This window comes from Zonotrichia leucophrys, chromosome 8 (assembly GCF_028769735.1).
Source record: "Zonotrichia leucophrys gambelii isolate GWCS_2022_RI chromosome 8, RI_Zleu_2.0, whole genome shotgun sequence".
NCBI lineage: Eukaryota > Metazoa > Chordata > Aves > Passeriformes > Passerellidae > Zonotrichia > Zonotrichia leucophrys.
In genome coordinates this window covers 2898984-2926473 of record NC_088178.1, presented here as the reverse complement: position 1 = coordinate 2926473, position 27490 = coordinate 2898984, and the positions used below count along the sequence as shown (strand labels likewise).

At 53.4% G+C, this 27490-nt stretch overlaps 1 protein-coding gene across 1 annotated transcript in view; it reads left to right on the top strand.

The window, feature by feature from the left end:
• The window catches only part of CACNA1E (calcium voltage-gated channel subunit alpha1 E), a 146226-nt gene extending 129196 nt beyond the window's left edge, over positions 1-17030 (top strand). Inside the window, exons 41-50 of the mRNA XM_064720512.1 lie at positions 4889-4985; positions 7009-7114; positions 8488-8595; positions 9110-9210; positions 9472-9578; positions 10107-10215; positions 11567-11695; positions 13062-13242; positions 13330-13520; positions 16152-17030. Of these exons, the coding sequence (XP_064576582.1) occupies positions 4889-4985; positions 7009-7114; positions 8488-8595; positions 9110-9210; positions 9472-9578; positions 10107-10215; positions 11567-11695; positions 13062-13242; positions 13330-13520; positions 16152-16691 (1669 nt within the window). The 3' untranslated portion in view covers positions 16692-17030. The remainder of the gene's footprint in view (positions 1-4888; positions 4986-7008; positions 7115-8487; positions 8596-9109; positions 9211-9471; positions 9579-10106; positions 10216-11566; positions 11696-13061; positions 13243-13329; positions 13521-16151) is intronic.
• The last annotated feature ends 10460 nt before the right edge of the window (positions 17031-27490 follow it).

The window sequence follows — 27490 nt, the reverse complement described above, 5'->3', positions numbered from 1 at the left end:
CTCCACCCTCCCCTCCACCCTCTCAGTGTCCTATTAACCCACCTGTGCTTCCTTTGCAGCGGCAGGATCTCGTATAAGGATATGTACAAATTAGTACGGGTGATCTCGCCTCCTCTGGGCCTAGGAGAGAACTGCCCCTACAGGGTGGCGTGCAAGGTTTGCCTCCCAGTCCTCCGCCACAGCCTGGCCACGGGACACACCATCCACCCCGCTCCCCGCTCCACTGCCACCGCGCCTCCCCAGGGAACCCTGACCTTGCTTTCCTCCGAGTTTAAAGAGGTCCACTGCCTCCCAGAGCCAGCAGCTGTTCCCCCGCAGGGGAGGCATCAGGGGGCTCAGAGCCTCCTGGCGTGGGTTGTGACAAATTGTGCCCCGCAGCAAAGCCCCCCAGCCCCGGTTCCAGCGGCGCAGAGAGCCCCGAGGGGCGCCAGCCCAAATGCCACCGCCCCTGCTCGACTCCTCAGGCACCTCACAGGGGACAATGAGGGTTTGGGGGGGTATTGTTGGGGACTTTGCTGTTGTTTTGGACAGAGAGGATGAGGAGGTGACCCCTGTCCCTGGAAGATGCTGTGCTGTACCCAACAGCCCTGTCCTTGAGGGTGGCACTTGGCAGGACAAACAGTCACGTCTCTGAGGAGTGGGACTCTTTCTAGGCTTGCACAAAGCTGGCTGGATCTCCCTGGGAGATGGTGACACCTCTGGAGCTTGGCAGCTCCTCTCCCTTGAGCTCAGCTCCTGGCTGCAGGCCTGTCAGGATCTCCAGCTGGTCAGAGTGAACTCAAGAAAAGTTGGAAAGTCTCTTTTCTTAGCTTGGCACTCAAAGAAGGAGTCAGGGCTCTTAATTTCTCAGTCTTAAGGTTGTCTTTTTTATGTTGTCCATAAAAAAATTTCTCTTGGCTTGCTGAGGTCAGCTCAGCAAGTATACTATTGTATACTAAAAACTACATATACAATATTTACAATTACTTTCCAACACCTATCACCTATGTTAGACAGTGAGCTTCTACTCTAAACAAATCTAAAAGTGCCAACATCACAGCAGAAGATGGAGGCCAAGAAGAAGGAGAAAGGCTGGACACACCTAGTTCTTTCCATCTTGCCTCCTGAACCTCCATACCAAAAACTCTAAAATCTACTTTTCCACCCCGTGATAACTTCACTAATATTCTACTTAAACTGTTGTGGCCTGCTGATCTTCATACAAGGTTGGTAATTTGCTCCATGGGCCATAATCAAACCCACAGGCATCTTGGGCTCTGTGCCAGGGTCTCTGAGCTCCCTGGCAGGGGTCTTGGCTGCTCAGGACAGCCAGAGGGATGTCCTGGGTCCTGACACTGGCCCTGAGTCCAGGGCAGTGATTTGGTCTCCTCGTGTCTCGCTGACTTGAAGGGTTTTTTTAAAAAAAAATTATTTTGGGGTGACACTTGAGCAAAATCCCACATCTGCTGCGTTCTCTGAAGTGCCATGACACCTTTGTCTGTGCCTGTGGCACAAAAGGATGAATCACAGAGCTTGCTCTTCCTCCTGCATCCCTCATGGCTCCTGAGGTGCACGAGGGAGCTCAGACAAGCCCAGTCCTGGCTCTTGCCTCTGCAGAGGAGAAGGGTTCCTTGCTGCAGCATGGTGCAGTCATCCTTGTGGAAACATCAGGAAGGCTTTCCTTCCAGGTGCCACCCCTGGAACAGCTCTGCCACCCTCCAAGGCTGGCCGTGGGTATGGTTTTGCCAGAGGCAAAGCAGCACAAAGAACGCAAGGCCTGGATGATTGGTCACCTCGTTTAGGAAGATGGATTTGGGAACGGGAGATTTCTTGCAAGAATCTCAGATGGGATCATCTGTTCCAGGAAAGGCTTCTTGGAGTCTTTCTTCTCGGCTGATGCTTCCTTGGAAGAGGGAGTCTCAGAGCAATCTGATTTCTGCTGGCTGTGGATGGGCAGACCAGTGAAGGTGGATAAATGCAGGGAGAGGAGGAAGCAAAGAGTGCTGAGAACAGCTTCCGTTGTCATGTGGGAGAGACATCCCCATCCCCATCCCTACCTTGTGTTACCTCAGTCTCCTCCTCCCTGTGCAGGAGATATTTCAAGAACAGGAGATTTTCAGGAGTTCCTATTGCCCTGGAACAATTCCCAAAAGATTGGAAAAAAAAAATCCATGTGGTTGTTGCATCTTGCCAAGATCCCAAAATGCCAAGTCAGCTTGCAGACACCTTTCAATTCAGTGAGCCTGCCTTGCCTGCCAGGTGAATGCTCCACAGATGATATCCCTGTGAGGTGAAGATAACTTCATCTCTTCCTGAATTTACTCTCACAGCACTCCTGCTGTTCCCTTCCTAACAGACTGTGGGGCACAGCACTTATTTCCTAACCACAGGAGGAAGATGTCCTGTCTCCCACATTTCCTCCTCTGCCACTCACGGGCTTCTCTCAGGCCAAGCCATTAATGCCTGGTGGTTTTACAGGGTTTACAGAATCACAGAATAATGAATAATTTAATCCCTGGTGGCCACCTCATGCTCTAGCCATGGGTCACATCTCTGTCCAGACACGGATGGATGGGTCGGATCCCCCATCCTGGGTGTGCACCAGCTCTTGGGAGTCATCCTGATGCCTCAGGTTTGAGCTTTTATATTTTTCAGATTCTGTGCTGCTTTAGTGTGTGAGTCTGGGCTTCATATCAGGGGATGGTGAGCTCTCTGCACAGAACAGGGAGACAAAACAACTCCTGCTCCAGCTGGGCACCAAGGACAAATGATCCAAATCTCAGGCCAAAGAGCACAAACACCGTGGGCTGGAGAGAAAAAAACAAGCAGAATGGGACTGCATGGGCTAAAGCTGTAACTGGACAATTAACTCCAATGTGCAAATGGAGCAAAACTTATAAAAGTGAGAGACGCCGTGACTGAGGATCGACTTTTTGTGACCATCTTGCTTCATCTTGGGCGCAGCCCTGGCTGGGCTCTTGTGCTGCCCAAGGTGGATCCATTGAGGCCTTTAATAAATCCCTATTTTATTCTTTAGCTCTGTCCAGCCTCTGTTCCAGCTCAGCCTTCACAAGGCATCGATCCTGCTCAGATGGATTTCATTCCCTGTGCCTGCCTGTGCTTCACTCCGTGGGGAAGTGGTGTCTGGGCACAGCTGTGCTGCTCAGAAAGCTCCAAGATCTCTGCTCTGAGGAGCAGCAAAGTGTGGAGTTCTCATGGGATCCCTCTTGGTCACTTTCATGGACTCCATTCCTCCTTGGCTATGTGGAGAATCTCAGGCTGAAAGGCAGTGCCTGTTTGGTGCTGGGCTCCCCAGAATTCCCCCTGCCAGGGAGGATGGCTGGAAGATCACTGTCTTGCTTCCTTTTTTTGCACTGAATTCATGCATGAAAATTGCAGCCACCTCACCCTGAGCTGGTGCTCATCCAGCCCTGTCAAGGTGCTGCTTGTGGACTCTGGGATGTTTCCTCTTGATCCTCCTGGTCATCATTCTCCAGAGCTCTTATCAACCATCTTTTGGGGTGCCTGCACCCCAAACAGCTCCTGTCACCAGTTCTGTTCACACCTGAAATGTCAGGAATTATCTTGGTAGGAGCGTTTTTGACCAGGGGGCTGAGAAGAGACCTCATCTCCCCTTTCCACACTGCTCTCAGCACATTCTAGGGAAGAAGCCAAGATCCCACAGGGATCCTTAATTTTTTAGCAGTGCCCTCTCTCCCAGCTGAGATGGGGTCCTGTCTGGCAGTGAGGGTGGATGCCCTTGGTGTCATGAGGTGATTTGACCATCCCAAACCTTGCAGTGGCAGGGTGGGGTCCTGGCACGAGGGGAAGAAGAGGTGAGCAAGCCCAGGATCCCTGGGAGATGTGGATGTGCAGAGAGAGGGAGGCACAGCCCAGCTACCCCAGCCTGGGGTGGCCAATCTTTGGTGGCATTCCTTGCTCAGCAATCCCAGGCAGGTCCTTATGGAGCAGAGGAGTGCAAGGAGGGGAGGAGGGAGGGAAATCCCACCCTAACTGCTCCCATGGGGAACCCAAACCAGCCCCAAATGTTGGAAGGCCCAAACAGCTGCCTCTGCTGAGACTCTTTAAACTCCAACCTGGTGGAACTTGCAGCCGCATGTGGGAGCGAGCCAGGGCGGGAGCATGGCATGCCCAACTTTTCCTCCCGTTTTTTTTGTTCCAGCCGATTCAGCATGCCTTTTTTTGCACTGCTGCATGGTGGGGAAGTGCTCCATCCGCAGAGCCAGACGGAAGCAACTGGGCATCTTCCTGTGACAAGTGACCCTGGCCCACTGCCTTCTATGCAAGATGCTGCCTCCCAATTGCATAGACCCCACCAGCTGGGGATACACAGCCTTTGGCTATGGGTTAGGTGGCCATGCCAAGCAAATACCAGGCACCCCCCCGGGAGGGAAGAGGCTCCGGAGGCCACGGAGCGCCACGGTGCAAGGCGCCCTTATCTGCAATAACCCATGGCTCGAGTGCCGTGTATCTGATTTATACCACTCGCACACAGCCCTGGAACCTGTGGGACGAGGTGGGGGCTCGTGGAGGGCTTTAGCAGAGGGGTTCAGAGCACAGGACTCGTCCCAGGCTGGTAGCGAGACAGGCGCTTGAGGCCAGCAGCAGAGAGGAGAGGGGTGAGTCGCTTTCTGCCAGCATTCCTGGGTCTGTGTGAGCAGTGCTATAAATCCACATCAGGACAGTCTCTCATGTATGATTTGCCTTGATTAACGGGTTTCCTGTTCTTTTCCTGTTTGTCCGTTTGTTTTTTCTTTTTTTTTTTTCTCTCCTGTTTTTTCCTGTACTATTTTTCCGTTCGTACGTTTTTGTTTTTTTTTTTTTCCGCTCTCTGGGAATGCCTCCTCTCTCTGCACCTCCCTCCCTCCCCTTCCCCCTCCATGAGCAGTGGCCGAATCCATTACACTGAGATGTATGAAATGCTGACTCTTATGTCACCACCGCTAGGCCTCGGCAAGAGATGTCCTTCCAAAGTGGCCTATAAGGTAGATCAACCCTTCCTTCTCTGGGGGTCAGAGCCCTGCAGGAGCCGGGCCACAGCGGGAGGTGGGGAGCTGGGGACTTGTTGGGGTGTCCAACGTGTGTTTGGCTCACTCCTGGGGAGCCTGGTGTGCCCACAGGAGCCCTGGCCACGCTGGCTGGTCCCCAGTGTGTGACAGTGACAGCTCGAGGGGAAAAGGAGGGGCAGGATCAGTGGGAGGGCTGCAGGTGAGGCCACAGTTAGGAGGGTGAGATGTCCTCAGGAGTTTGTGGCCAGGGACCACAAACTTGGAACCATCTTGATCCAACTGCAGAAGCCCATGGAGATGGGAAGCAGGTGGGCAGTGGGGACAAATCCCAAATCCCACAGGAGCAGGCCTGCTCTGTGTGAGGAGCCAGGACCATTAGCAGGGACTCTCCCTTTCTCTTGCTTGTGCAAGGCAAAGCCAGGGGCCTACCAAAGGCAGCTCTGAGCTGTCCCAGTGTGCCCACAGGAGCCCTGGCCATGCTGGCTGGTCCCACCTGTGTGACAGTGACAACTCGAGGGGAAAAGGAGGGGCAGGATCAGTGCTAGTGTGAAAGTGGGAGGGCTGCAGGAGGTGAGGAACAGCCCTGTAGCACAGTTAGGAGGGTGAGATGTCCTCAGGAGTTCGTGCCCAGGGCCTTGGAACCATCCTGATCCCAGCCAGTGCAGAAGCCCGTGGAGATGGGAAGCAGGTGGGCAGTGGGGACAAATCCCAAATCTCAAATCCCAAATCCCATAGGAGCAGGCCTGTTGTGTGTAGGAGCCAGGATCATCAGCAGGGGCTCTCCAGGCCCTTTCATTGCTTGTGCAAGGCAAAGCCAGGGCCCTTCCAAAGGTAGCTCTGAGTTGTCCCTCCTGCAGTGGTGGCTGTCAGTCAGGTCCCAGCTGCGGATCAGGATCATGGATCAGGAGCATGGGAAGCCATGGAGCATGTGCAGTGGGAGCTGTGTGGCTTTCTGAGGGCAGCAGCTGCCAGGACAAGGCCCAAAGCTACAGGAGGATCTGTTGTTGAGGAGGAAATTGGGGTTTTTCTTGGCCTTTTAGCAGGGATTGCACAAAGAGATTCCTGCACACTTCCAAACACGCTTCCACCCTCTCAGGCTCTCACAAGCATACATCCACCATCACACTTCTCTAGGGGGAAAAAGAGAGGCTTGAAAGCAGGAAAGGGATGTGAGAAGCTGGGTGAACAGGAATGGGCAGGGAAGGGCTGACCCAAGGTATTCACAAAGCAAAATATACTCTCTGGAAAGTGGATCTGGTCACTTCGGTCTGCACCCCGCCTTGCCAGGGTGGGGAAGGAGCATGGCGTGTCTAACCTGCCTTGGTTGCCCTTTTCTCTTTCCTTCTGCACTTTTTCCACCCTCCCCTTTCCCTTCCTTTCCCTTCCCCACCCATGGATAATTTGGAACCCCCCTGCATGTGCTGGCAAACTTCATCTCTGAAAGACGCAAAAAGGGAGTGCCAGGATGTAGCATGCTAGAGGAATATCCAGCCCATCTGAAGTCCCTGGAGGTTAGGGACCCTCCTCTCCCCTGCCCCAGCTGGGAAGGGTTGAGAGCTGGAAAGCCAAACCCCCCGGGAACGGAAACCTGAGCCCGCCTCCCCTCCCGCGCATCCCACATGCCCGCATCCCTGATGGATGGGGTGTGTCTTCCCAAAAAAGTGCCGGGGGCTGCTGTGGCACGTGGGGAGGGGGGCTCAGGGGCCGTTCCTGGGGCGCAGGAGGAGCCCTGGAAGGCAGTGAGCCGGTGTCCTGGGGTGGAAGGAGCCGGGGAGGTGGGGGGGCTGGTGGGGTGATCCTCGCCCTTCTTTTTTGGCTGTGCTGTTTTGACACTCCTTGTTGCTTTTTATTTTTTTTTAATTTTTTTTTTTAATTTTTATTCTTTTTTTTTTCTTCCCACCCCCCTTTTGTTTAATGTTTAATTTCTTTTCCTCCAGCCTGGTCGATGTGTTTTTCGATATTGTTTTCCGTCCGCTGTTTTCTTCTCTCTCTTGCGCAGAGACTGGTGCTGATGAACATGCCCGTGGCCGAGGACATGACAGTCCACTTCACCTCCACCCTCATGGCCCTCATCCGCACGGCCCTGGACATCAAAATTGCCAAAGGTAACACCTGTGCCACAGAGGGGCACTCTGAAACCCTCTGCAGACTGCTCGTGGTTCTTTTGTGGAATCCCAGCATGGGTTTGTGTTGGAAAGAGCCTTGAAGATCATCCTGTCCCAGCCCCCATCCCACAGCTCCCACCACCCATCCAGCCTGGCCTTGGACACTCCCAGGGATGGGGCATCCACAGCTTCCCTGGGCGTCACCACCTTCTGAATTTCTTCCTGATATCCAAGCTCAATCTACTCTCACTCAGCTTAAAATCCTTCTTCCTTGTCCTATCACTTCGCAAAAAAGTCCCTTTCTCTTTGGCTGGGCTGAGGACCTCACAGTTAATTTGGGATCCAGAGCCTGGATGCACACAGATGGGAGCAAGTACATTGAACAGGCAAATTTATGCCACTTTCTGTCAAAAAAAATCTGTTTCTTTAGGAAAGGGGTAAAGAATTCTTCATCAGAAGCTGTTTCTAGAGAAAAGAAACAGCTCAATGTCCACTGTGTAATGGAGGAGAGAGAGAATTCCCCTTCCTCCCCATGTAAAAACCCAAACCAAAGATGGGAAAGACGTGCTTGGCTTCCTGAGGCTGTGGGGAAAAGAAACCTCTCTGTCTCTCAGGGAAGATAAAATGTTCAGAGCAGGAAAACCTCCTTTGTTGTTGTTACTGGAAAGGCTGTGATTCATCAGATCAAAAACTTCCTGCAGAAACATGGCATTTTCAATAAAACATCCCCTAGGAACAGCTCAGCTACTGGGAGAAAACCCAACCCAGGGTGAGATGTCATCCAAAGCCCTGTGCTCAGACAACAGGGATGGGTTCAAACCCTCCAGACAAAGCAGAGATTTGAACCTGGGTGTCCTACAGCCCACCCAAATTGCCCCTGTGCTTGGGTGGCCCTGCTGGGGCACATTGACAGCTTCTGGTGCTCCTGGGGCTTGCTAAGCTCAGCAAAGCCCTGGCCAGAGAACTCTGCTCCCCGTGCACAGCCTCACTGTGCATTTCTGGCTTTCCCAAGCGGAGCTGCTCTTCCACCAGCACATGATCTGCTCACCAGCACAAGGAAAGTGGGGCAGCAGCAGGTGTGTGTGGGCTGGAGTGGGATGGGAGCTGCAGAGACGGACCCAAGGCAAGCTTGAAGGTGGCAGCTTTGAGTGGGAGGGCAGGGGATGGGGAGATGGAGGCACATATGGAGGGGATGGGGGGAAGGTTTCCCTGTGGGAGCAGGAGACCAGGCTGGCTGATGCAAGGTGGCCCTCCCAGCCCAGAGAGATGGGTGCTGAGGTGGAACCTCACTGCAGGATGGGAAAGGGGGGCTGGTTGGACCCTGGTGCTGAGGTTTGATGTGTCTGGGCCGGTTTTGCTCCCTGCTCTTAAAGGTGGTGCAGATTGGCAGCAGTTGGACTCCGAGCTTCAAAAGGAGATCCTGACCATTTGGCCTCACCTCTCCCAGAAGATGCTGGACCTGTTGGTACCCATGCCAAAAAGTGAGTCTCTGGGGGAGCTATTATTGCCTTCAAACTCCCCTCATCCCCACAGCAACTTCTTCCCAAAGGGAGGTGGGGACTGGCCAGAGGTGGGGACTGGCCAGGCCTATCCCCAGCTCAAGGAGAAGTGCAGAAGGGTTTGTTTTCCCTTGTTCTGCCTCTTTCTGATTGGGAACTCTCTGGAAAAGCCCCCAGTTTGCAGGGATCTACTCCTGCCAAAGCCAGAGTCTCCTGTGACTGCTCTCTGGAGCACAGCAGGGAGGGAGGCTGAGCACACCTGATGAGATGATGAGGATGTGTGCCTTGGTGGCTGAGGGTGGTGATGATTTCAAGCATCTCCATTTATTTTATCCCCATGGGGAGTGTCTGGGTGCTCAGCATTCTCTCTTTTGGAGTGATGACAAGAGTTTGAGGGTCACCAGGGTATCCCAGAGCAGGGCTTTTCCCAAGATCCACATCAGTGCCTTATCTTACAACACAAGTGACCCCATTTTGTTCCTTCTCATGCTCCCAGCCTCTGACCTGACTGTTGGGAAAATATATGCAGCCATGATGATCATGGATTACTACAAGCAGAGCAAGGCCAAGAAGCAGCGGCAGCAGCTGGAGGAGCAGGTGAGGCTCAGCCAGGGCAGCACAGGGATGTTCAGATCACCCTCTCTGCTTCCCAGCCCAAACATGCAGCCAGCTGGGGTGAAAACAACAGCTCAGGTTGGGTGTGGGGACTGCAATGCGTGTCTGTGGTCATCCTCAGTCCCTGACAGGGGGCATGAGCACGGTGTCCTCTTTTTCTGAGTGGTGGGAGCTTGGCTGGGGAAGCACTGGATGTTCATCCAGGTTTCCTACAGGCTCAGTTTCTTCCTTTCCCCAATGCAGAAGAATGCCCCCATGTTCCAGCGCATGGAGCCGTCCTCTCTGCCCCAGGAGATCATCTCCAACGCCAAGGCTCTGCCGTACCTCCAGCAGGACACCCTCTCTGGCCTGTGAGTGCTGCCTTGCCACTTCCCTGCTCCTGCAGCCCCTCTTTCCTTCTTGGAGCTGGCACTGGGCTGCAGAAAGGGTTAAATTGCTGCTGGGAGCAGGGAGGAATCTCCTGGCACAAAGCTTTTGCAGGATTCCAGGTACATGGTCTGTGTCAGCATCGCCAGCAGCAAAGGTGGGACAAGGGCATGGCCGGGGGTCTGTGGATGCTCCTCCTGCAGGAAGGGTGAATCTGGACCCCAGGAGCTGTTGAGCAATGCAGGGTCACTGGGCGATTCCAGCACCCTGGCTGGTGGGAATGAGCTGATAAGGGTTTCTGTCACTGCCCTTGGGATGTCCCACTGCTGCTGCAGGACTCGGGGCACTGCTGTCCCCTCCTGCCTTGCAGCACCACTTCAGCTCTCCAGGGAACTTGATGCTTGCTCAAACACGGGGTCTCAGCACCCTAGGGCAGCAGGCAGGGGGCTCCCCAGCTGCAGGAGAGGAGATGCCAGGGTGGTGGCCTCCCTGAAGCTGGGCTGTGTTTGCAGGAGCAGCCGAGGCGGGTACCCCTCGCTGAGCCCGCTCTCGCCACAGGAGATCTTCCAGCTGGCGTGCATGGATCCAGCCCAGGAGCAGTTCCAGGAGCACCAGTCTCTGGTAAAGTCATGCACTGCTCCTCTGCAGCCCCAGCACAGGTGCTGGTGGGCACGGGGAGGTGTGGGGAGCGAGCACAGCTCAGGGATGGCAGCAGATCCAAAACGGGACAAATATCCCTGGATGTCCTGGCACTGGGGACACAGCCATGCTTGGACCTGCCCTGACCCGTGGGGCCAGGCAGCACAAGTGCTTTTGGGGTGAGAGCCATGACCAATGTGCTGCAGTAAAATATCCTTCTCTCCACAGGCTATTTTTTGCACTGAGCACTCATGTCAGTGGGTTACCCCGTGCTGAGTGATGGTATCTGATGTTTTTGGATTTCGTGTCCATTTTGTTGTCAGTGGTGCTGTCCCCAGTCCCCCCAGCCGAGCTGTCAAACTGTCTCCAGCAGGAGCAGCCTTCCCTGGCCTCCTGCCTGTCTGTGTGTGTATATATATATATCTCACATATTTATATATATCACACATCTCTATATATCACACATCTCTCTATGTCTGCGTTCCTGCGCCACCCGGCGCAGTGTGGCACCGCCCTGTGTCCCCAGCCTGTGTCCCCAGGGTCTGCAGCTCTGTGTCACCTGTGTATGACACAGGCAGGTGTCCCCTGCCTCGGCCACCCCAGCCACGTGGGGAGGGGGCACATCAGACCCCCCTGCCCCCATAAAGTCACCTCCCAGTGACCCCTCCAGGGTCGCTCTGTGCCCGTCTCCTCAACACCGTGAGTGAACATGGACATCCACAGAGTCCCCCAAAATCTGGGAATTAACCAAAGCATTTAAGTGCTGTGGACAGTGTGTGCTTTTTTAACAGGGATGTGGCCAGGAAGATTTGATTTTTTTGAAAATCCTACCCATTCGTCCCTTTGGAGTTAAACCCTGAGCAGTCAGGATGCGCCCAGACCCAGGCAGGTTTCCACTGTCACTGTAGAGGTGCAAGGGCAGCTGGCCATGAAGCACCACATCAGAGCTCACCTGGGCACTGTGAACTGAGGGTATTTTTCAGTGGCAATGTGATGAATTCTACTGGCTTAGACTCTGTTTTTCATAGAATCATCAAATAGTTTGGGTTGGAAGGGACTTTTTAAAGCTCACCCTCCTGCCATGGGCAGGGACGTCTTCAGCCAGATCAGGTTGCTCAGAGCCCCATCCAACCTGCCCTTGAACACTTCCAGGGAGGGAGAATCCACCACCTCTCTGGGCAACCCGTGCTAGTGTTTTACTACCTGTTCTTGGCCAACTTAAATTGTGTCCCTGGCTGAGCAAGCAGGGCTGTCCCCTGCCCAAGAGGGCCAAAGCAGTGTGCTGCCCTGCTCCAAGCCCATCCCAAGAGCTTGGCTGTGTGTTTATTTCCAGGAGCCAGAGGTTAGGGAGTTTCAAAGAGTGCAGCCCTCTAACCGTGGCAGCTACCTTCCCGTGGACACTCAGGACCACGCTGTCTCTGGGAGGGCCTCCTCCATGCCTCGTCTCACTGTGGATCCCCAGGTAAAACCAAGCAAAGCCCCCACAGGTGATCAAAGCCTGCCAGATAAGGCTGAGGCTTCTCTGTGCTGAGCCCTGTGGCATTCCCAGCACCCTGACACCGGAGCTTCTCCCCTTCTTTGGGTGCTGCACAAGCAGGAGAGCTGCTGGTGCCCTACAAGGGGGATGCTGGCAGCAGAAAGCAGCCTGGGGGATCCCTCTCCAGGCTCGTGGGGGAGGTCCAGGATCATGTTGTCCCCCTCCTTTCCTGCAGCCCTGGGCACTGGCTGAGGTTTGAGGAGCCCCAGCCCAGCTGTCAGAGGACCACAGGTGATGAAAAGCCTTCTCTGTCCTTTGCCATCGTCCCAACACGTGCTCTGTCTGTCCAGGGGAACCCAGGCCACGTCTCACCTCCTCATCTGTCTGCCTGGTTTCTCTGTTGTTCTGTCCTGTGCTCAGCCTCCCCCAGACACAGATGCTTTTTGGGGTTTGGTGTTTGCTGTGAAGTCTCTGGCTCTGCTGTCTCACCTTGGTGCAGGCACCAGGTCCTGGTGCAGCACTTTGTGAGGGTGTGAAGACAATGGGAGGCTTTGTCTCGTGGGCTTTCTTGGTCATTCAGCAGCAAAGGAGGTGACCAGAAGGAGGGGATGGGAGCAGGAAAGGTGAGAGGAGATGGAGAACAGCCTGAGGCTGCAGTGGCAGAGAGCTGCTAGAACTAAGCAAAGGAAGTATGGAAGGAGGTGATGTTTTCCCCATAACGTGAAAACACAGGGTGTAACGAGGGGAGAAGGTAGGAAGGAGAAGCATGGGAGGCAGGAAGAAAAGGAAAGGGAAGATACAACAACAGCATGAGTGGGGAGATAGACAGGGAATGACTGCAGGGAAAGGGCTGGGGATGTGGGAATAAAGGAAGAGTAGGGAGGTGTGTGGAAAAGTGGTGGCAGCTGGAAAAATGAACCGAGAGCAAAGGGCACTGGGAGACCTCTCTCTGCCAACAATCTTTTCAAGGATTGCTCCTCCTGACCCTGCTTTCCCAGTGGGGAGGGATGCTGGGGAGGCAGCAATGCTGTGTGCCCTCCGTGTCCCCACACAGAGCAGGAGGTGCTGCTGCTCTCCCCCAGCCCCTGGGCTTGGCTCTGCCCGTGCAGCACAGCTCCAGCCTGCTGGGGAAGGGCAGCCCACGAGCTCTGAGGCCAAACCCCGCTTCCCTCCCACCCCTGCTTTCTGCAGAGATTATCTGGGGGGCTGTTCTCAGGCTGGCTGCCCCCCACCCCGAATTTCCCCATCCTACAGCGTGGCCATCCCCGTGGCTGGGGGTGAACGGGTCCCTCGTGTCCCCCAGCCCTGCCTGGCTCTAATGCTGTCCCCGGCTGGCCGGGGTTGCTTGCAGGTGGTGACAGACACCAGCTCCATGCGGAGATCCTTCTCCACCATCCGGGACAAGCGGCCCAACAGCTCCTGGCTGGATGAGTTCTCCATGGAGCGCAGCAGCGACAACACCTACAAGTCCCGCCGGCGCAGCTACCACTCCTCGCTCCAGCTGTCCGCCCGGCGCCTCAACGCCGACTCGGGTGAGCCCAAAAACATCCCCAAAAACCCCTCCAGAGCTGAGCTGCTGCAGAGGGGTGGTGCTGAAGGCTGATGTGTGTGTCCTGCAGGCCACCGGTCCGAGGGGCACCGCTCGGGCAGGGAGCGGGGCCGGTCCAAAGAGCGCAAGCACCTGCTGTCCCCGGACATCTCCCGCTGCAACTCCGAGGAGAGGAGTCCCCAGGCACAGGAGGAGTCACCAGAGCGGCGGCGCGAGTCACGGTCACCCAGCGAGGGCAGGTCACAGACACCCAGCAGGCAGGTGGGTGACAGGGATCCCTTCCTAAGCGTAAAGGAAAAATGGGAAGATAAGTCCCGGTTCTGGGAGGTCTGAATCGTCTCATCTCCTGGTGGTGGCATCTCTGTGTCTCCTGAGCACCCTGCAGAGTATTTGGGGACAGGGGTGGATGCCATGCTGATCCTCTTGCTGCTATGGCATCTGCTCCCTGCCAAGGTCAGGTGTACCTGCTTGGAGGTGCCAGTGCTTGAGTGAGCCTGAAGCCACCCATGGAGATGCCACCCATGGCGAGCTGTCAGCTCTTCCTAGGGTATGTTTGGGAGGGCTTTTTGCTATTGACCACCAAGAGCATGGAATCATAGAGTATCCTAAACTGGAACAGAGCACGAGGGTCATCGAGTCCAGCTCAGAATCCCACCATGCGCCCAAGAGCATTGTCTGAAAGCGTTTTGAGCTCTGTCAGTCCTGGTGCTGTGACCACTTCCTTGGGGAGCCTTTTCCAATGCCTGACCACCCTCTGGGTGAAGCACTTTTTCCAAATATCCAACCTAAACCTCCCCTGGCACAGCTTCATGCTGTTCCCTTGTGTCCTGACACTGGTCACCAAGGACATCAGTGCCTGCCCGTGTGCTTCTCTTAGTGAGGAAGACCATGATGAGCTCGTGGGGCAGGGATGGGGCAGAATGGCCCTCTCAAGACAGAGGCAGCTTCCATGGGTGTTGTGGTGTTGAGGTCCCCAGGACAAGGTGAGAGATGAGTCTGAAGCCATATTCTAAGAAAGCTGGTTTATTATATTATTATATTATATTAAAAGAAATTATAACCTAAAACTATACTAAAGAAAGAGAAAAGATGCATCAGAAGGCTAAAACAAGAATGCATAGTAAAAACCCATGACAGACCAGAGTCTGACACAGATGGACTGGGATTGGTCATTAAGTTAAAACAATTCACAGACTGAGTAAAGAATTCTCCAAACCACATTCCAAAGCAGCAAAACATGGAGAAGCTGAGGCTTCTCATCTTTGCCAGGAGAAGAAATCCCGGTGAAGGGATTTTTCACAAAATAAAGGCAAAAAAGCTCACGATGTGGGGAGAGTGTGGTGGTGTTCTCAGGAGTCTCAGGACCAGAGAAGAGATGAGAATCTTTACTCCATGTTTCAGAAGGCTGTATTATTGTTTTATGATATATATTATATTAAAAGAAAATTTTATATTAAAACTATACTAAAAGAATAGAAGAAAGGATTTCATCAGAAGGCTAGCAAAGAACAGAAAGGAAAGAAATTATAATAAAATCTTGTGACTGATTTTGAGACAGTCAGACTGTGACTGGCCATTAATTAAAAACAACCGCATGAGACCAATCACAGATGCACGTGTTGCATTCCACAGCAGCAGATAATTATTGTTTACATTTCGTTACTGAGGCCTTTCAGCTTCTAAGAAGAAAAGATCCTAACAAGAGGATTTTTCATAAAAGATGTCTGTGCCAACCGCACACCACACTACACCACACCAAACCACACCACACTGCACTACACCCTTCTCATGTCACGGACATATTTTTTTATGAAAAATCCTTTCTTTAGGATTTTTCCTCTTGAGAAGCTGAGAGGCCTCAGGAACAAAATGTAAACAAAGATTATCTGCTGCTGTGGAATGCAACAGGTGGATCTGTGATTGGTCTCATGCGGTTGTTTGTAATTAATGGCCAATCACAGTGAGCTGGATTGGACAAAGAGTCTGAGCCACAAACCTTTGTTTTCATTCCTTCTGATTCTATTCTTAGCTAGCTTTCTGATGAAATCCTTTCTTCTATTCTTTTAGTACAGTTTTAATATAATATATATCATAAAATAATAAATCAGCCTTCTGAAAGTGGAGTCAGATCCTCGTCTCTTCCGTCTTCCTCGGACCTTTGTGAACACCGTCACATGCAGTGTAGTTTGGTGTGGTCTGGACTGGCTTCCACCACAAACATCTGAGAAATCCAACAACTTTCCACTCCTTCCCAAACTCCTACACTACCCCTACTAGGTCTCATTCTGGCCACAACCGCAAAATCCGCCCAATTCGGCCTCTACCCATGACTCCCAGCTGCTCTAGAAGGACCAACCCCTGTATCTACCCTACTCCACTCCAGCACAATAGTGGTAGCCAGAATAGTCCAGTGTAGTGTGGTGTGTGGTTTGGTGTGGTGGTACTGTGCCAAGAAGAGCTCAGGGGAGGATGAAGGCAGTCATCTTCTCTGGACCCCCCTGAGCTGAGCTTCACCCTGTGTGTCTCACAACACCAAGGACCAAGCCCACATGACCTGTAGTAGGGACTGCTTTTATCCTGCCCTTCACTTTGGGCGAATTTCCCTTTATTTCCCAAACGCTGACAGATCTGTTTTCACTTCTCTGGCTCATGAAGTGATAAGAAGTTTTTTCAGTGGGAAGTGTGGAGTTCCAGGAGATGGCCCAGCTTCGAGAGCACTTCCTGAGCGTGGTGTGGTGTGGGTTGGTGTGATGTGCTGTGGTTTGGTGTGGTGTAGTGTGGTTTGGTGATGTGTGGTGTGGTTTGGTGTGGTGTGGTTTGGTGTGGTGATCGTTGGTGTGGTTTGGTGTGTGGCGCTGCCTGCATTGCCCACGGTGTCCCGGTGCCTTGCAGGGCATGGGCTCCCTGAGCGAAAGCTCCATCCCCTCCATCTCGGACACCAGCACTCCCCGGCGAGGCCGCCGCCAGCTGCCGCCGGTGCCCCCCAAGCCGCGTCCCCTGCTGTCCTACGCCTCCATGCTGCGGCACGCCGGGGACACCTCTCCGCCGGCCGACGAGAGCGAGGGCGGCTCTCCGCTGCTCTCCTCCAGCCTGGATCCCAGCGCGGCCGGCCCGGCGGAACCTTCCAGCTCTCCGGCGGGCAAGCAGAGCCGGCAGTCCACGCCGCAGCGCTACATCTCGGAGCCCTACCTGGCGCTGCACGACGACTCGCACGCCTCAGACTGCGGTGAGGAGGAGACGCTCACCTTCGAGGCGGCCGTGGCCACCAGCCTGGGCCGCTCCAACACCATCGGCTCGGCGCCGCCGCTGCGGCACGGCTGGCAGATGCCCAACGGGCACTACCGGCGGCGGCGGCGAGGCGCGGCGCAAGGCGTCATGTGCGGGGCCAGCATCGACGTGCTCAGCGACACCGAGGAAGATGACAAGTGCTAGAAGCTGCCCCTCTGTCCCCCCGAGCCTCAAACCCGCGCCCTGACCTCGCCTCGGCTGCCCCCCGTCCATCCCGCCCTGCCCTTCTCCGATGCATGCTCTTCGCCGCGCCTGGGAATGAAACTGAAAAACCAAAACCAAACGCAGGGGGAAAAACGAAAAAAACAAAACAAAGCAAAGCAAAACAAAACAAAACAACCAACCAAACAAAAAAAAGCCCCTACCCCAAACCGACCGGAAAGGAGAGAAAAAAACCAAACCACAATGAAAAAGAAAAGAAAGGGGGAAAAAAAGTCTTTGTGCAAAAAAAAAAAAAAATTAAAATCTGTTGAGTTTCGGTTATTATTATCACTTTTTTTTTCTGCACAGAGAAGCATTTGATGGGCAGCAGAGCGGCCCGGCCGGGTTGGCGTGCTGGGGGACAAGGGAGAGCCCTCCCCGGCCGCAGCCCCGCTCCCTGCCCCGAGGGGATCCCCGGGAAAGCTCATCCCGAGGGATTTTCTGCTCCCTATGGCCGGAGAGTCCCAGCAAAGGGATGCAAGGGACCCACCCCCTTTGCTCTGTCGCTTGGGCTTGTGCTGCTGTGGCTTTGCACTTCCCTCCCGAGGGTCTCATCCTGCCTGGAAAAGGGGCAGGATGCGACCGTGCGGGCAGGGATGAAGGGTTGGGATGCACCCAGACAGAGCAGAGCAGCTGTGGCTGCCAGAGGGGGCAGAACTGGTTTGTACTGGGGGTGGGGGGCTCAGTGCTGCCGGATGTACCCTGTGTCCCACCGACATATATTTATTTATATACGGAGAACTCTAGGTGTGCCTGTGTGTGTATATAACGGGGTGTGTGTGTGTATATATATTTATATGCTGTATATATAAAGATATACACATACAATGATTTGTTTTAATCACCTGACAATGCTGGCCAGCCCCTTGGGGCTCCTGCTGCCTGCTTTGGTGGGGGCAGGACTGAGCCTCCCCGGGGGGCTGCTGTACAGAGCATTGGGAATGTCACCTTGCTCCCTCTCCCAGGTATTTCCAGCGCTGGGAATTGCATTTTCTCTCTCAGAGATGGCTGTGGCGAGGGCTACTCGGGCAGCCTGCAGGAGGGGGATGCCCAAGGGATGAGGACAGAGCTGTCCCAGGGAGAAGGCAGTGCCAACGGGGTGATGGCAAACCTCTCTCTCAGAGGCCTCTTTGCTTGTTTTCCCAGGAAAAGAAGAAATCCATGTGTGCAGGGGAGTGAAGATGTTGTGAGTGCATGATGTACCTTTAAGATCTTTTCTCCGGGCACAGGCATTGGGGTTTGGCACCAGCCCTGCCTCAGTTTCCCCTGCAGCCATGGCCTGTGCCCTCTCCGGGGGCTGCCGTGGGGGGCTGGCTGTGCAAACCCCATGGCCCCGGTGTGGGAGCAGGAGGAGACTTTGGGAAGGAGCATTGTCCTGAGCAGGGAGGCTCAACCCTCCTGCAACCACTGACAGTGCAGAACAGGGCCACCCTCCAGCTCCAGTCATTAATTAACCTGCTAATTAAGAGCTGTCAGCTCTCAAGGATCCATGCAGTGGGTGCAGTGCTGTGCCCAGGGAGTGCTACTGGTGGCCCGTGCTGATGGGTGGCTCACCCTGGTGAGCAGTGCTGTGTTTCTGCTGTGAGCTGTGTCTGGTGTCAGCCCCAGCGTGGTCTGGGGAGCTGGAGGGCGCTGTGCCTTTGGAGCCTCAGGGAAGGGTTTGTCCTGAGGGCTGGAGGATGCTCGGTGTGTTTGGGCCAGGTGTGGTGGCCCTGGGTGGCAATGGGACCTGGGGATGGGCAGGTGAAGGCAGCACAGCCTCACCCTGCCCTTCCTCCTGCCCACGGCTTTGCTTTGCTGCAGGTTGTTGTGCTCTGGCTCTCTGGGGCTGTTCTCCAGCTGAGCAGCAGCTCTGGCCTGGCTTTGCTTCGGTCCTGGGTAGCTCATTGCCTTCTCCTGATGGGAAGATGCACCAAGTGCCCTGCTCCTGCATGTGCACACCATGCCCTGACCGCTTTGTGAGCTCCCTGAGGGGGAGCTCTGCTTTGTGAGAAGCAAATCCCAGTGGCTCTGAAGGCTTCCAGCTCCAGGGCTTGTGCATGGACCAAACCCCCCCTTTCCCATGGCCAAAGTGCCCCCTGTGCCCCTTTTAGAGGGCCCAAAGCTCCTCCTGCCTCCAGCGGTCCCTGATGCTGGGGGACCCCTCTGCTGCTTCCCAAACCTGCCCGGGGATCCAAAAACTCCACAGGCTCAGATCCTGCATATCCCCCTCTGTCTCCATGGGACAAACCCTGTCCCGTGCAGCCCTGGGGAAGGTCCCTTGGTGGCTGGGGACACGGGCACCTCCTGGTTCCTTCCACCCATCCATGAGCCGTTCGTGGCTTCACCCCGAAGCCTGCGGAGCTCTGGGATTTGGGAGAGCCGGGTCTGGCCGGGGGCAGGGGAAGGCGATGCCGTACCTGCTCTAAATATAGGTGTCGGTATCGTCTCCTTCTAAATGCGGAAAGGTGTCTGACAATGCGCCGGGCTCTGAGTAAGAGCCCGCGGAGGGGAGGGAGGGTAGGAGGAGGCGGCTTTTTGTGTCTGTGCCTGGCGGGTGGGAGGGAGGCAGCGATGCTCTCCGAGCGGGGGCACCTTCCATGCGGATTTCCAGCTTTTTGGGCGCTTTTCTTTCCCCCAGCCCCGGACATTGGGCCAGCCAGCGGTGCTGGTGGCACAGGATGGGGCACAGCCACCGCCCGAAACACAGCTCTTTGGCATGTCAGCCCTGCGTTCAACTAACGTACAGAAACTGTGCGCGACACAACACAGCCCCTTTTCGCCCAAAAGGCCCCGAAACCGCCCCGTTCTGCCTCTCCCGGAGCAGCCGCAGCGCTGGGGACAGGCCGGGAACACGGTGGCACCTCCACAGCGCGTCTCTGAAACCAAAAACACCCCCCGGGAGAACCACGGGAGAGCCGAGGGGGGAACCGAACGGGCCCCGAGGCACCACTGCAGCCCCTGCCTTGCTTTTCAAGGCGCTGGACTGGGTTTGGCTGCTGTGCAACCTCTCCTCTGTGGAATTCGGGACATTTCCGCAGCCTCCCGGACACCAGGACTGTGCCACTCGGAGGCAGGAGGGGCACGGAGGGATGGATTTCAATCTCTGCCTGCACAGGACATGCCCTGGGCAGGCAGGAGTTCACCAGGGGCGCGCAGCTGGTTCCCAGTTGGGCGCTGGGACTGGATTGGAAACCCTGCACATCTCCTGGGGGGGCTGTGTGAGGAGGGGTGGCAGCCCTGGCACACAGAGCCCAGCTGTGCCATCCTCCTGTCCCCCCAGGCGTGGGGCTGGTGTCTCTCCTGGGGAGGGTGGGAGATGCTCTGCCTTCATCCCCCAGGCTCTGGGGTGGGATGTTGTAACATAAAGCTGCTCGTTGGGACCCGAACGGGGAACCGAGCTGACCACCAACAATGTACAACTCCTCAATGTTTTTTGTCAAAAGGAAAGAAAAATAAAACCTTGTTGTAAAGAAGCGCTGCAGGCTTGGTTTCATTTGCACTCCCATGTGCTAGGAGGGCTGTGGGGACTCTGGGTATTGTCATGGACCCCCAAAAATGTCCCCATGGCAGGGAGGGGGAGGCGCACAGCCTGTGCTGGCACTGCCATCATGTGGGGGGCTCTGGAGGAGAGGGGCAGGGAGGATATTTGAGATGTCCTGGGCTAGCTGGGGCTCAGACCTGGCTGCTTCCAGGTGCTGGGCTCTGTGGGAGCTGGGAGGGCCAGGAGCTGTAAGTGGTGGCACTGCAGCAAAGTGGCCAGGGGAAGCCAAGGGCGTCACGGTGACATCGGTGACATGGTGTCACTGCAGGAATGGTGCCACTTTGGATGCCCCCCTGTGCCTTGGGGGCATCCAAAGAGCTTGGCCACCCCTCCATGCCTGCACTCCAGAGGTGCCAGGAGGCTGCAGATGCTGTTGCCTGCTCCAAAGCTTGTGGGTGAGTTGTCAAGCAAAGATGCTGAAGTCACATCTTCCTTTTTTGTTAAAGCATGAAAAGCTCTCCGGCAGCCAGAGGTGAGGCAGCAGCCTGTGGCAGCCTCCAGGCTGAGCTGGGGTGACAGGGATGGTTTGTGGCTTCTCAAGAACACTCTCCTTCTTTCCCTGTACTGTGCCAAGAAGAGCTCAGGGGAGGATGAAGGCAGTCACCTCCTCTGGACACCCTGTGTGTCTCACAACACCAAGGACCAAGCCCACATGACCTGTAGTAGGGACTGCTTTTATCCTGCCCTTCACTTTGGGTGAATTTCCCTTTATTTCCCAAACGCTGACAGATCTGCTTTTCACTTCTCTGGCTCATGAAGTGATAAGAAGTTTTTTCAGTGGGAAGTGTGGAGTTCCAGGAGATGGCCCAGCTTTGAGAGCACTTCCCGAGGCGATGAATGCAGTGACAGCCCAGCAGTTTTTCCAGGCTGGGAAGTGAGTTCCCATTTTATAGCCAAAAAAGTGATCTGCAGTCCTGACTGTGGGGAAGGCTCTGCAGGGTGGTGATGCCACCTTCAGCTCTGAGGCCTTTGCAGCACTGTTGGAAACAGTTTGAGGAGAGGATGAACTCCTGAGTGGGCCAGAAGTGCTGCATTAACATTCCTCAAAGTGCTGTTTTAAGTATAAGCTGTTCCAAAAGCTCTGAAAACCTTTGGAGTGCGATGGACATCGCACAAACCCCACCTTGCATGAGTGGTGGATGCAGCTGCTTGAGTGCATGACCACCTCCAGCACATTTCCCCAAATCCCCTAAAAATATCTGGGGCCGTGGAGAAGACACCCAGAGCAGTGCAGAGGCACAGCTTCCCCCTCACAAGGGAAACTGGTGCTGCAAAAAGGGGGGCCTTGGCTGTGGGAGAGCCAGAGCTCTGCCTGGCAGGCACAGAGGCTAAAAAAAGCCCCTTGACAAATGGAACAGAAAGGTTAAAATTATCTGTACATCATCTGAATAACAATGGCGATGCAGATTGTACCTGCTTATAATAGCTCCGGGAGACAGGGGATAAATTGGGAACAAAAGTACCCCAGAAACAGATGCGGCTGCCAGAAGTGCTGGGACCGCTCCTCCTTGAGGAGCCACTGGGGGCAGGGCCACCAGAGCCCAAAATCCTGCTCTGGGAGTGCTCCTGGACCTTTCCAAGCCCCTGTCCCAGCCCAGGCTCCCATGGGAGCAATCCCAGCCCCTCTTACTGCATGGCCTGGGGGACATGAACAGTCCATGGCACAGCTGCACACCATCACCCCCTAAGCTGGGTCTTCCTCCTGGGAAAAGAAGGATGGATTCCTCATCCTGCTGGAATTTTTCTGTCTCTTTCTCTGCCCTGCTTTCCCTCCTGCACAGCCAAATGAGAGCCCATGGCTCGGGGTGTGTCTGTAGCTCCGCAGGCACGGGCACTTCTCTAAAGGATTCCTGGATTATTTTACAGGCAGGATGTCAGCAATTGTGCATCTCTGCAAGGGAAGCCTGGCTCTGGTCCTTTGGTCAAACATCTGCTCCCTCCTCCAGCAAAACAAGGGTCACTTGGCCATGAGGCTGCTGCAGCCAAACCCAAACCCCTAGGAGAGCAAAGGACAAGAGGAGAGGGGCAGGAACTTGAGAGAATGAACCCTTTTCTCCTCCTTTTCCCCATCCTAGCGAGGTGTTTCAATTCCATGGGTTCAAGGAGGAGGAGGGCAGGGGGACACAGCTGATAGCTCGGATCTCGGATCAGAGCCGCCTCCTTCCCTTCCCTTCCTCTGGTGGCACTTCCAGCACACCAAGGATGTGCGTGGGCTCTCAAGAGGGGCTGGTGCTTACTCACAGCGGCAGCCACGTGGAGCTGCCGGCTCGTGGGCTGCCACAGCACTGGCAGTTCCTTGGGACAGCCTTCCCCCGTGCCAGGAGCATCCCCCACAGGTGAGCATCCCCTCATGCCTGCCAGGAACATCTACCTGTTGTCTTATATATCAATGTTGTCTTACTATTATCGTTATAGTGCAAGGAGTCCATAGCACCGGAGTTTCACACCTCCTTGATGTTTCTCACAGGCATCTCTTCTAAGCACTGACTGTTCCTGGTCCTTGCAGCAGCCATCTGACTCCAGATCCCACCAATCCATTCTCTAATGCCTCTTGTTCTTATTGGCTACAGGTGTGGCCTGTTAAGATCAGGCCTGCTCCTAATCTTTAGTAATTGGTCCAGCTGCCACTCTTTAGGGGATGAGATTACTTTCTATACCACCTTCATTTACCCATACTGTGTCCCCCTACATCTACCCACCAATACCAGAGGTGTGTGTCCAAAAAGGAGACAGAGGAGTCCTGTACATTTATAGGAAAAAAGGGAGAGGTCACGGGTATTTCCCATGCGGTCTCTCAAATTTTCAGAGGACTCAGCTTCCTTTTTATCCCAGTTTCCCTCTCTCTTTCTCCATTGGCTGAGCTACTTGAGAGGTACAGATTTCCCAAAATGCCTACTACCTAAGACCCCCCTTCTAATGCACACCTGCCCTTTTCCTTTCCTTGTGTCAACCAGTGGAATTCCTATGGAATTTATGGTTCTTCCCATTGTTCCTTTCACCTCTCTGTATCTAACTTTATTTATCAGCGGCCCACAGCTTGTTTGTAAAGACAAATCTCCCTCATTCCATTCATCAAACAGTGGAATCCTTCCCATTGTTTCTTTTATCTCTCAGTGCTGGTTTTACCTACCAGCAGACCCAGAGCTTGTTTGTAAAGACAAATGCCCCATTCCTCTCACTCCCACAGGTGAGCATCCCCCCATGGATGAGCATCCCCCCATGGATGAGCACCCAGCTGACAAACCATCCCATACAAACCCTGCTCCTTTTCCCTGTGTTCCCCACAGGAATTATCCTCCCCCAAGGGCTGGAACAGCCTGGCCTGGCTCAGCACCTCTATTTTTTGTTCTTCTCATTTATTTCTGTCTCCTGGCAGCAATCTGCCTTGCTCAGGGGTGTAGCTCTGCGCATCTGCACTGGCTGTGTTTGCCAGACACCACGAGGAGCAGGTAAAATCCCACGGAATTCCCTGCAAACTGACCCCTAGCCATGCACAGGAGAGCCAGCTGACTCCCAGGAGGTTTTTGGGAGCTCTTTTGTGTCACCTTTTGCTTTACATGCAGCAAGGGGACAGGCAGGGCTGAGCTCGTCTGCTCTCACAATCCCATCTCCTGCTGGAGCTCCACTGAGCAGGAAGGAGCCCACTGCTCATTTGACTTTGCTATTTTTGTGTGGATAATTAAAAATAACCCCAAACCAACACAATTCTGGCTTCTAAACCAATGCCAAAACAGCATGGATTGCTCTCCTTCCCCAGCTGGTGCCTCCCTGTCCCCACGGCAGGGTGTCCCTGGCACGGGGCAGCGGGATGCTGGGAGGGCTGGGCGAGTGGGTGGAAACCATTTTGGCTGCAAATCACCCCAAAGCACGCTCTGTGCTCAGCTCAGAGGCACTGCAGGGCTGAGCTGGCTGTCCCTGGGTGTCCCTGCAGTGTCCCTGTGCATGGATGGAGCCGCCACCACAGGGACCCTGGCACAGATGTGACACCCCCAGCGGGCAGCTCCAGACCTCAGCAGAGGTGCCAGTGATGCTTGGCGTGCAAGGCAGAGGGATCAGGGACAAGGATGGGTTATTTTTTAAAGCCAGGCCTAGGCCAGACTCTCTCTCTGCCTCCCACACACCCTCCCCAGGGACTCAGTGAATTTATGGAGCACTCTGCCACAGATGATGTGAGCTTCAGATTGATTTTCGCAGATCCACAGAATCACGGCCCATCGTGAATGATGTGAGGAGCTGGGGTTTTTTGGGTATTTTTTTTCCTTTGCTAAAGAGGAAGAGCAGAGAAGAAAATAAATCCAGGGTTATATTTCCCAGCAAAGTTTAATCCTATGGCATCAGGGCAAATAAGGGGGGTTTGTGCATCTCTGGGTGAGGGATGCAGTGTGCAGCACCATCAGCCAGAGCCTCGAGTCCTTCCCCCTTCCCTTGGCCTCTGAAGTGTTGACAGCGACCTACAAATATCCTTTATAATAATTTACTTCAGGGAAGTGCAATCAAGCTTATTTTTGGGGGGTTTTTTGCCTTTTTTTTTTTTTTTTTTTTAGTTTTTTGGGTTTTTTTTAGTTGTTTTGGGTTTTTTGTATATTTTAGTTTTGTTTGTTTGTTTGTTTTCATTTTTGAATTTTATTTTAGTTTTCCCTCACTGATCAAAGGGTGGCCCCCATTTCCACAGCCATAGGTTTCCCAGCCTGAGCCCCTTTTCTTTATCATAATTTACTTCAGGGAAGTAAATATCCTTTATAATAATTATATCCTTTATAATAATTTACTTCGAGGAAGTGCAATATTTTTTGGGGTTTTGTGGGTGGGGGTTGGGTGGGGTTTTTTTGGGTTTTTGGTTTCTTTTAGTTTTGTTTTCATTTTTAAATTTTATTTCAGTTTTTCCCCTCGCTGATCAAAGGGCGGCCCCCATTTCCACAGCCATAGGTTTCCCAGCACTTATCCCAGCCTGAGCCTCTCTTCTTTATAATAATTTACTCCTTTATAATAATTATATCCTTTATAATAATTTACTTCAGGGAAGTGCAATCAAGCTTATTTTGGGGTTTTTTTTGGTGTGGTTTTTTTTTTTTAGTTTTTTTGTTTCTTTTAATTTTGTTTGTTTTCATTTTAAAATTTTATTTCAGTTTTTCCCCTCGCTGATCAAAGGGTGGCCCCCATTTCCACAGCCATAGGTTTCCCAGCACTTTCCCAGCCTGAGCGCCTCTTCCCCCAGCATGTGACACGGTGCTGGATCAGCAAGTCTCACCTCCCTAAGAGCCAGCAGCTCGTTAGGAACCCAGCGTGAGCTGCTCCGAGGAGCTGTGAACGAGCAGAAAGAGCCTCCCCTGGCCCTGGCAAAGGCTCCTCTCCCACCTCCCTGCAGGAAAAGCTGCAGCATCTCCTGCAGCACAGCCAGGGTGGCACCGGGGAATGAGCAGGGATCCCTGCATCCCCACATGCTGGGAAGGATGAAAGCTTGACAAGAAGGTCTCACAGACATGGGTGCTTGGCAGAAGGATTTTTGAGTGTAGAACCTTGTGAAAAAACGCCAATCAATTGGTTTTTTTTAAATTTTACAAGTAATAAAATGGTTATAAAAATAGCAATATAATTAGATTAATAATAATTTGGACAATTTGGAATAGGAAAATATGAGACAATAGAAACAAAGAGTTACAGACAGTCCAGGTACCTCCTTATGGGCAAAATAAACCTGAAAAAGGACCCACGTTAACAGAGGATTAACCCTTAAAAGCAACAGCCTGTTGCATATTCATACACCTCATACATGATGCATAAATTCCATTCAAACACAAGATTCTGTCTGGTCAGTGTCAGCTTCTTCCTCTGAATCCTGACAGCATCTTCAGGACTGAGCGAGGCAGGAAGAAGTTCATTTCTTCTGATAATGGAGCAATAAATTCTCTGAAAGATTCAGTTGTCCTGTGGCTGCTATCTCGGTGAGAGTCCTTTCTTTAAAAAAAAAATATCTTACATAGCACAGTTTCTATTTTAACCTTATGTTATAACCTAAAACTACATTTAACACACTACTTAAAAAAATTAATACAGCATCACTTTCTAACATAACCCATATAATATTCATTTTAATATTTGTGAAAAGCCAGTCATAAAATACACATTTTTCACAGCTGGCAAATCCCAGGGCTGGTTTTGTGGATGCAATAGTCTGGTCAGAGAGAGGAAAGCTAGGTAAGCTTTCCCATTAATCGGTCTGGGAAACTTTAGGGAGCTGGAGAGAAAGAATTTGAAACAAGCTGCACCTGGTATTTGTAACAAGTTGTTTATTCCCAAGGGGGGGGGTGCCATCTTAATTAGCCAATCATGCGAAACGCATTGATTAAATTACCAGGTCCACCTGTCTCAGACGAGTCTCTAAAAGAAGATTTCTCCATAAACGTGAGAATTTTTGCCCTTTTTGCCTTCTGATTGTTTTTGGAATCCGTGTCATTTCTGACTCAAAATGAAGGTTTGGGAAGAGGGACGTCTTTCCACCCACTTCTCCAACACAGGAGGGCAGATGGGATTAGCGGTCACATGTGCCAACACTCTCTCCTTGTCTTGGCCTCTTTTTTCCCTGCACCGGCTCCTCCAGCCTGTGCTAACGACAGCGATTTGGTGTTTGACACAACCCGTGCTGGCTGGCAGGGCTGGTGGGTGCTGCAGAGCCCAGCAGCTCCCAGGGGAAAAACCTTTCTGCATTGGCACCCCTGGCCACAAAGCTGCTGCCCTCAGAAGCTCTGTCTGTCACCCCTTCACAGAATTATCACACAATCACTGAGTAGGAAGAGACCTCCAAGATCATTGAGTCCAACCCAGCCCCAACCCCTCAGCTAAACCCTGGCACCCAGTGCCACATCCAGGCTTTGTTAAACACACCCAGGGATGGGGACTCCACCACCTCCCTGGGCAGCCATTCCAGAGCTTTATCACCCTTTCTGTGAAAAACTTTATCCTAATATCCAGCCTGTATTTCCCTTGGTGCAGCTCGAGGCTGTGTGCTCTGGCTGTGTCAGTGCTGCTGGAGAAAGAGCCCAGCCCCAGCTGAGCACAGGCACCTTTCAGGAATTGTGCAGAGTGATAAGGTCACCCCTGAATCTCCTTTTATCCAGGATAAACAACCCCAGCTCCCTCAGAACCATCCTTTGGAATGGTCAGGCAAAGCAAGAGTGCTGTAGGAAACTGCTGGAGAAGGAGATTTGGTGGATTTGCTGCC